This window comes from Protopterus annectens, chromosome 1.part0, assembly GCF_019279795.1.
Source record: "Protopterus annectens isolate FY-2018-M chromosome 1.part0, PAN1.0, whole genome shotgun sequence".
NCBI classification, from domain to species: Eukaryota; Metazoa; Chordata; order Ceratodontiformes; family Protopteridae; genus Protopterus; species Protopterus annectens.
Window position 1 is genome coordinate 1,865,766,925 of NC_056725.1, and position 9,841 is coordinate 1,865,776,765.

Consider the following 9,841-nt stretch of genomic DNA (forward strand, 5'->3'; position numbering starts at 1 on the left):
ATAATTGTATATGAATATTAACTGGAATAATTATTTGCAGAGGTGAAGGATGGTGTTGTATCATATACATTTAGCTTTATGTTGGTATGATTTTAACTCTGATTCAAAAATGGAAAACGTTATTGATTTGAGGTGAGATGAAAGGGATCCCCAGAGATGTTCTTCATTCCACATTGCTGCAGTCCTAACTATTGGGTAGTCCGCTGTCCAGTCGGCCCGAATACCAAAGTATATGGCTGACGTCGGTCAGGGCGCATTAGACTGACGTCAGTACGTCAGGGTACTAATGCGCATGACCGATGTCATATCCTCAGTCTTTTTTGCCGCATGGTCCGATGCAGAAGCAATTTTGCGAGTGCAGGTTGGCGTTCTGAAAGTTTCTGAAGTTAGAGTTTCAGACCGAATCAAAGTTGGCTAAGTACCCCGTTGGGGAATATTTTGGTTTTTTCTTGCCTCAGTATTTAACCGGATGTCAGAAAAAGTGAATAACTGTATTTCTTGTGGGAAACAGATACCTCATAGGGATTACCATACTTTGTGTATACCTTGTTTAGGGCCTGAGCACGACGTTGTTGGATGCCGCTCTTGTGCTAGATTTAACAAACGCACTATTAAGAGAAGGTTAGACTGTGCCAGGTTAGTGTTTGGGAAGCGTTGTAATTATAAAATGCCGTCGGATGCTCCGACGCCGGCTTCGGCTAAAAAACGCAAAGATAAAGCAGCAAAGCCTAGGGTGGAGGAACCGACAGTCCCAGACGTCGGTTCTTTGGACGGCTCAGTGGAGCCGGAGGTTTTGCCAGGTGTTTCTTTGGAGTCTCAGGGAGAGACTTTACTGTTACAGGATGTATCCTCTCAGGAAGTAGGCCAGGCTGAGGGGGCTTCTCAGGTGGCTGTTCTTCCCTCTCTTCCTAAGGTGGTTAGAGCCTCTCCTTCAGTTTCCAAGTCTTCTTTGAGGGGCAGGCCAAGTTTAGCTTCAGTGGGGGTTTCTCCTAGTGCTTCAGGATCTTTGCCTAAGAAACATATGCTTAAAATGGCAGAGGATTTGATTACTATGATTAGGGGTTCTATGCCCCCTCCTGATAAGAGGCCTAGGGTGGAACCTGAGTTTGAGAGTTTTGAGCAATGCTCGAGGCTTGAGTCTTCGGTTGAAGACTTGCAGGAGTTCCCTCCTTATTCTGATTCTGATGTGGATGATTCTACTCCTTCTGCTTCTCCTCCTGAGGATTTTTCATTTTCAGAGACTCTGCATTCCATGAGGAGCATTTTAAATGGGAAGGTCAAGATTTCTCTGATTCCAGGAAAAGGCTTAGGGAATTCTTGTTTTACCCCAACATAGGCCTTTAGCTATACCTCCTGTTTTGAATGTGGTGGAAGATGTGTTTGCAGAGGCTTCCCTGAATCCTGATTCTTTGCCTCCTGCCCCAGTTAAACCGGATAGGTATTATAGGGTGCCTGAAGCTCATAAGTATCTTTTAAGAGTCCTAGGGCAGACCCGGAAACTGTCTCTCAGGGGCCTAAAGGTGTGAAGGCCTCAGTTGTTAAAAATCCTGTCCCTCCTGATAAAGAGGCAAGGGCTTTGGATAGATGGGGAAAGAAAGTGTATACTTCTTCCACTTTAGCCATGAGGGCATTGAATTGTCAGTTTCACATGTTAAAATATCAGAATTATCTTCTTTCACAATTGAAATCTAAGGTGGATGCTCTGGCTGAAGGTATTGAGTGTAAAGAGTTGCAGGATTTAGTTCATGTGTCTGAACAGGTGGGTAAACATTCCTTGCAGTGTGGTTTTGATGCTATGCAGGCCTCCTCCAGGGTGGCTGCCACTGGTTCTGTTCTTCGTAGGCACGCCTGGCTGAGAGATCAGAATTTAGCTGAGCATGTTAAGACAAGGATTTTGGATGCTCCTTTACAGTCTGATGTGTTGTTTGGTTCGCCTGTGGAAGCAGTTTTGAAGAAAATGGAGGACAAGGCTAAGTCTATGCAAACTGTTAAAGATTTTTTGCAGGTGCAGCCTCCGAAGTTTAGTAGAAATTGGCCTACTAAGGGCTGGACTTATCCTGCTTATGATTCCCAGTCTAGGGGTAGGTCTAGACGTGGTAGGGGCAGAGCTCAGGGTTCTTTTAGGCCTAGGACAGGGAGTTCCCCTGCTCAGACTTCTGGTGAGGGCAGGGGTCAGTCCTTTCGTAAGCAGACCCAATGACCTGCCTTTTCAGCTGCCAGTACGTTCTCGCCTGGCAGCACCTTTGGGAGGAAGGCTGTCTCTTTTCAAAGAAAATTGGGATTTAATTACCCAAGACAGATGGGTTCTGGATATTATTCACCACGGTTACAGGTTTTATTTCCATACCTTGCCTCCTTTCAAAGGCATGCCAGACATTCCTCCTCTTCAAAGAACAGAGGCTCACAAGCAAATTTCTCTGTTGCTCCAAATAGGGGCCATTCAGTCAGTTCCTGTGCCGGAACGGGGCCTAGGATTTTATTCTCGCCTGTTCCTAGTACCAAAGAAGGGGAACACGTGGAGACCAATTCTGGATTTATCTATCCTCAACACTTATCTGGACATTCCCAAGTTCAAAATGTTGGCGTTACAACAGCTTTTACCTCTGCTGGGCAAAGATCACTGGATGGTAACTTTAGATCTCAAGGAAGCTTACCTTCATGTGCCAATAAGACTAAGTTGCAGGAAGTATCTGCGTTTTCGAGCTGGAAATTCTCATTATCAGTTCTCTGCATTGCCCTTTGGCTTATCTACTGCGCCCAGAGTATTCACAAAGGTTCTGGCTCCAGTGATAGCTTACTTCAGGCTAAAAGGAATCCAAATCTATCCTTACTTGGACGACTGCCTGATTCTGGCTCAAGAAAAGGAAGATCTTCTACAGCATCTGGAATATGTCATAGCAGTGCTAAGATGCCTAGGGTATTCTGTGAGCGAAATAAAGTCCAGTCTAGTACCCTCTCAAGACATGTGCTTTCTGGGTGTGAGACTGAATACAGCAGCCCAGATGGCCTTTTTAACCCCGGACAAACAAAAGAATCTTTCCAGTTACTTCCATCATCTATCTCTTCAGGCGGCGCTGACTGCAAGGACAGTCCTTCAAGCCTTAGGGTTCATGGCATCTTGTATTCTGGTGCTTCCCAATGCCAAACTGCATATGAGGAAGCTACAATGGTATCTCAAAATCTGTGGACACAGCACTGCCAGGATTTGGACACTGTCATTCAAATAATACCTTGCATTCAAAAGGAATTTTTGTGGTGGGCTCAGGAATGTCACCTAAACAAGGGACTCTCTGTGACCCGGCCAGAGGCAAGTCAGATTCTAACGACAGATGCCTCAGATATTGCTTGGGAGCTCATCTAAATGGAAAGTGGATACAAGACAAGTGGCCTGCCAGACTACAGCATCTACATATCAACATGAAAGAGATGTTAGCAGTTCAGTTTGCATTAATTGCTTTCAAGGAGTTACTTCTTCCAGGGCAGGTGTTGATTCTAACAGACAACACAACTGTCATGTGGTACATCAACAAACAAGGGGAACACATTCTTACCCATTGTGCAGACAAGCAATGATTTTATGGGAGACTGCGCTCAGTCTGCAACTAACTCTTCAGGCAAGGTTTCTGCGGGAGCACAGAACTCCTTAGCAGATGTATTAAGCAGACAAATCATGGATCCCCACGAGTGGAAACTGGATCTTCATGTATTTCAAAATTGACAGTGTCATGGGGAACTCCAGACATAGATCTGTTCGCTTCTCCACTAAACCACCAGCTGCCAAAGTTTTGCACGAAGGGATTTCATCACACAGCTTGGAAAGTGGATGCTCTTTCTTTCAGTTGGAAAAATCTTCATGTGTATGCTTTTCCACCTCTGCCTCTTCTTCCAAAGGTGCTTCTAAAGGTCAGACAAGACAAGCCAAGGATGATTTTAATAGCTCCAGATTGGCCTCGGCAGCACTGGTACCCATTACTGAGGAGTCTGGTAAGGAAGCCTCCATGGCCTTTACCCTTGATTCCACACCTGTTGTCTCAGAGGGACGGTCATCTGCTCAATGTCAAGCTTCACTCTCTACATCTAACAGCCTGGCATATTCTGTTTTGAAAGACAGCAGGTCTCAGCTTCCTCAACAAGTTTTAAATGTGATTATGGAAGCCAGAAGACCTAGTACAAGGAAAGCGTCATGAAAAATGGAAGAGATTTTTATTTTGGAGTGCAGCAAACAATTTGGAGATTTCTGAGCCAAATTTGAGTGTGGCTCTTCAATATCTTACTGAGTTACTGGACAAAGGTTTGTCTTTCTCTTCCATTAAGATTCATGCTGCAGCAATTTCAGCTCACTATGATTGTGACCCACCATTGTTTTCGCATCCTTTGTTCAAGCAATTTCTTAGAGGGCAAAGAATATAAGACCCCACGTAGAGCTCCTACTCCTGCTTGGGATCTCAATTTTGTGTTGGAGAAACTTACTCTACAACCTTTTGAGCCTGCGGCTACTGCTGAATTGAAATACTTGTCATGGAAGACTGCTTTTTTGTTGGCCATTACTTCTGCAAGAAGGGTTTCTGAGTTGCAGGCCCTTATGGCAGTGGAGCCTTTTTTGATTTTTCATAAGGATAGGGTATCTTTACGTACTAATCCTTCCTTTATGCCTAAGGTGGTTTCTAGTGTGGCTTTAAACCAAACTATTCATTTGCCTACCTTTTATGCAGATCCCCAAAATAAAGGGGAAAAGATTTTGCACACTTTAGATGTACACAGGCTATTGCGTTATTATTTGAGCAGGACTAAGGATTTTAGGCAGTCTCAGCAGTTGTTTGTTTCTTTTGCTTTGAGTTCAAAGGGCAAGCCTGTGTCAAAACAAACTATTTCTAGGTGGATTGGGTGTTGCATTACATTTTGTTATTCCCATCATGGCAAGGAGATTCCAGCTGGGATTAGGCCTCATTCCACTAGGGCTACTGCCACTTCCACAGCATTTCTAAGGGGGGGTGGCAACTAAGGATATTTTGGAGGCAGCTACTTGGAGTTCAGTGCATACTTTCTCTAAGCATTATCACCTTCCTCTCTACTCTAAGTCTAGGGCTGGTTTTGCCACAGCTATTTTGCAAGGCATGTTGTCAGTTCCTGCTTCCTTATGATTTGCCAGCCTCCCTTACCTCTGCTTTGGGATTCTACCCAATAGTTAGGACTGCAGCAATGTGGAATGAAGAACATAGTACAGTTTTGTACCTACCATAAATGTAGATGTTCGAGGATCCACATTGCTGCAGTCAATTTACCCTCCCTCCTTCCCTCTGTGTTTAGGGGTGGTTGTGTAGGTGAGGTTATATTCTGCTAATTTTGTATATATTGTACATATATTTTTTGGTGCAGGTATTTTGGGAGTTTTTGGTTTTGGCCTTATCTTTTCAGGGTCTTCTGACATCTGGGGCAAGAAAAGACTGAGGATATGACGTCGGTCATGCGCATTAGTACCCTGACGTACTGACGTCAGTCTAATGCGCCCTGACCGACGTCAGCCATATACTTTGGTATTCGGGCCGACTGGACAGCAGACTACCCAATAGTTAGGACTGCAGCAATGTGGATCCTCGAACATCTACATTTATGGTAGGTACAAAACTGTACTTTTTGGGTCTGGGTTAGAGAAGCAATGCTGGATACATTTAAGTTTGGTAGAAAGGATTTCATGTGGAGGACCACATAGGTCTTAGCTTCTTAAGTGATAGAATGGTATCTTTTGTAATAGTTTTAGCAGTTAAATGGGGGAAAGAGTCAGATTGTATTTCATATAGTTGGGAGCAAGTAAAGAAGGCTACCTTCTGTTGAATGGGTAGCCACTTGGCTTTTGTTATGATAATACAGTGATGTTCTTGTTTGAGGAAGAGGGTGATGAAGCTAAATATCTTATTTGGAGTGGTTTGAGTATTTTTTTTTTCTTTTGTGAGGCAGCTTTTATGAGTGCTAGTCAATATTCTAGTTGAGATAGGAGCATCCTTTTGCATGTGGCTACCTTGCATGATATGTGATATTCTCTTGGCCCAAAATATGATGTAGTATTTTTATTTACTTCTTAATTTAATTCATTAATTTTTGAGATGTGTATTGAATGTGAATGATGAGTCTAGCCATAAGCTAAGGTATCTAAAAGTATAATTTTCAATTTAAGCATTGTCCTCCTTTTGGATGTGCAGGTCATCAGTAATTATTTTGAGGGTATACAGCAAAGTTTGAAGGTGTCTTCCAGTTTGAAAAACTTGCAGACTTTTGTTTCCCGAGACTTTAATTTGGGACATGGAGGTGGTCCAGTCTCTTTGGACCTCTGACCACTTGGGTTTCTTTGTTACCTCATGGTGTGACCTTTGTTTCACACTTACAAGAAAGATAGCTTGTTAGTGAATTTTGTGAGTTGGAGATATTTACATTGGTAGTGATGCATAGCATTCTGACATAGGGAAGAGAGATACTGCTGCTTTTTATATATTTTAAGGAAGTGGTTAATACTCTGGGCCTATAAGTTCAAAAAGGTAGTGTTGTTAGATGTGTTCCACAATTTTTACAAGTGTTTGTGTACTACAGCTAATAAGGCGAGATACTTGCTTTGAAAAAATGTCCGTGAACATTTGAAGATCCTGACTAGACATGTGTCCGATTTTTGTTAGAGGAAAACTAATATGAAGTGTTGTGCTGATTGGTGAAGGGTTTGTTTCACTCCTTTCCTGATGGCATCTTTAAAGTGGAAACGTGATAAGGGTTATTTAGCATGTAATAGTCCAAAGATTCAAAGGTATTTTTTTGAGAGGAGTGTGGACTGTTTGCCTTAGTTTCTTTTACCTTTCAAGCAGTCTTAATATTGTGTCAGCTCTGCTAGTCACAGAAATGCAGAAAGACTTATCTGAGGTTTTATCGTGATAGAGTGTTAATGCACTGACATTTTCATATGCTAGTAAGTAGAAATGTATGTCTTGGGGGTACGAGTTGTACTACTGTCTGAGGTCAGTTTACTGATCCATCATATGACTCATCTGTATACTCTATGGATGCTGTTCCTTGTCTTTTAAGAAAATGGATTGTGGTTTAAACATACTAATAATTTATTAAGAGCAGTTTCTTTCTTTTATGGTTAGTAGATGGGGATCATGGCAATGCTTGGTCTCTCCACTCTGTAGTTCCAGTGCCTTTTCTTTTAAAATATATAGTACTGAAGTTTGCACAATGAAAAACTGAAAAAAATATAAATATGTTGAAAAAAAGAGAGAGTGTGTGGCAGGAGTGTTTGGAAACTACATCTGGGTTTTAATTACTAATTCAACAAAAATAAACCTTGTACCCAATGTATAAAGATAACAACAAAAGAGCTGTTTATTTTTAAATTGTTTACTGTCTTTAAAACAATAACATTTACTTGAACACACCAGACAATTTCAAGAAGAGAGGTAGCTAACAAATGTTGATTGCCAGCTAAAGTATGATACAGAAAAAGTGTGTCCTAGTATGCTTATGGCAATTCGTTTTAACGTCACTGGCTGCCTAGTCAGCTAGCATAGGCCACATCCAGTAGCTTTTTGTTGACCCTCTTTGCCATTCTCATGATTTTATGATTTGTGTGATTTCGCTTACATTTTGCTGATACCTATGAGAATGCAAAAAGTTGTACTATCTTTTCATGAGTATTGGAAATCCTCATCAACGAATTATAAAAATAACTTTTAATTCACTGAAGTGCTATTTCTGAATATTATTAGAAGCCTGGATCTCAGACACTTGGATTACAGAGTTATCGTGTACCATGAGTCAGTCAGAACAAAGCAAAAAAAAAATCATTAGCCCACACAGGCTAGTACGCAATTAGCCACTGCATGTTTTCAGTTTGACTATAGCCACAGCTGAATGTTCATCCACAGGAAAGCCCACATCAGTTTGTCCTGGCTTCTGCTTGTTTATATAGTAAAATAATACCACATAATGCCTCCAGTATGATAATCACACTGCTAATATTAGTGTGGTATATTGTGATTACTGGTTTGTGTTTTGCTCCAATTCCTTAGCTTTCATCATCCAAGCAAACTGCATGTTTGATTTTTTTAACCTGTGCAGTGTAGGAACAGTGGCCTCAGATGTTCATAGATTCATAGACTGTTACTAGGCTAACATCCCTGGGGGGGGGGTCTTTCTAAGCCTAGTTTTTCTGAAAGAATAATGATACCGTCTATCCAAATAAGACATTGAAGGCCAGGCAGTTATAAGCTATCCCTTTTATAAGGGACATGGGTGCCAGGCCCGGTATAAATTTCTTATTATTCCCCATCCAATAGCTTGGGTTGCTCTTAAACTGTGTAATAGACGAACTCTGCTTCACAAGGATGATACTAAATTTTGGTATTAGAAGTTACCCTTTACTTGAATGGACCAGCCTGAAACTGAGGCCATTGAATGGAGAGGCTTGAGTTTCATTGTATTGTATGTGAAAAAAAATGTTTGAAAATGTAATAAGTTTCTTTGTTCTCTTTTTAGGTCCTTGGTGACTGTTGTTTAAGTTCCTTCACATTTAATTCTGGAGATCATCTGATACTGCTGTTTCTGGCACTAAGATGGCATGAAACTGCCCAGAAATTCCTTAGGTAAAGAAGATTTGTTTTTATGCAATGAACTGGCATAAGTTTATAGACATTTTAGAGACTGAAAGATAAATTCTGATGCTCAGCAGTTCTGTTGTGAGATGTTTTGAGTCAAAGGGTAACCAGACTTGACTTGGAAAGCTTTGAACTGTGAGGAATTGTTGCAGTTTCTTCTTCTGATATTGTCTTGGCACATTTGTAGACTTTCTATTCTTCCAATGCACAAGGGCATTAACACCTCTTTGTAGAACTCATTGTGATGTCATTAATAGGACAAGGATGAGTCATTCAGCCCCTGCAATGATAATTTCTTTAATGCCATTTCGTATTTGTGGATCTCGGTTACAGATATCATCATAAGAATGTAAGCTTGGTATCTAGTGCTGTTGACTTATCAAATGCCAAGCCAGAGTGTAAACTGCCACTCTATAAAACCTTAACAGTATTTTGCAGTTATGATATGATATGATATGATATGACAAGTCAGGGTACAAACTATTCCTTTTACTTATTGGAAAGTAGTAGAATGAGAAGTATTGCCATAACAGCCATCTTTTGATCTGGCTGCAGGAGGTGAACAGCAATACCTGAGAACTGCATTAATGCCTTGAAAACAGTGGATGTTTAGGGTACACAACAGGAACACATGAAAGAGATTTGTGTATGATATTGAGTAAGTGCTAGACTGAATGGCAAAATGTAAGAGAATACAGGCTAAATGTGAATTTGAACATTCTATGTTAAGTCCACCCGTGAAGTGGTCTTACATTATAATGAGCAATAAGTTCTCCCTTGACCACTGAAGGATTAAGTTCATACCTATCGGTGCTGATACGAGGTACACAAGAATGCACTCCCTGCAGCAAAATGTGGCTGTGATTCCTGTAATGTATACATATCTCACCTAGAGAAAACCATCCACAGCATGACTGCACATGTCCAGATCATGTGGAACAGTTCTTTGAATCCTACATGAAGGCTTGGTATTAGCATTTGGGAGCAATGGGTCTATTCCTCAGGCCTTCTCTACATCCTGTTTGACTCAGCAGGTATGGTTGAGGGGAACTCCTACCAGTCTTCCTTCACCAAGTAAATTATATCTCTTGACATCTGGTGGGACCTTTTGTAATGCATATGGTAGTGTATCTGTAGACAACAAGGGCTGACCCAGCAACAACGCCAAGGTGTTTTTTGTATCCCTAGCTATGCTTCCCAAAGGT

The 9,841-nt window shown here is 41.4% G+C and overlaps 1 protein-coding gene across 1 annotated transcript in view; it reads left to right on the forward strand.

Moving 5' to 3' along the window:
* CPLANE1 (ciliogenesis and planar polarity effector 1) overlaps window positions 1-9,841 on the forward strand; it is a 4,248,669-nt gene that overhangs the window by 130,358 nt on the left and 4,108,470 nt on the right. Inside the window, exon 5 of the mRNA XM_044076333.1 lies at window positions 8,518-8,624. Coding sequence (XP_043932268.1) covers window positions 8,518-8,624 — 107 coding nt within the window. The remainder of the gene's footprint in view (window positions 1-8,517; window positions 8,625-9,841) is intronic.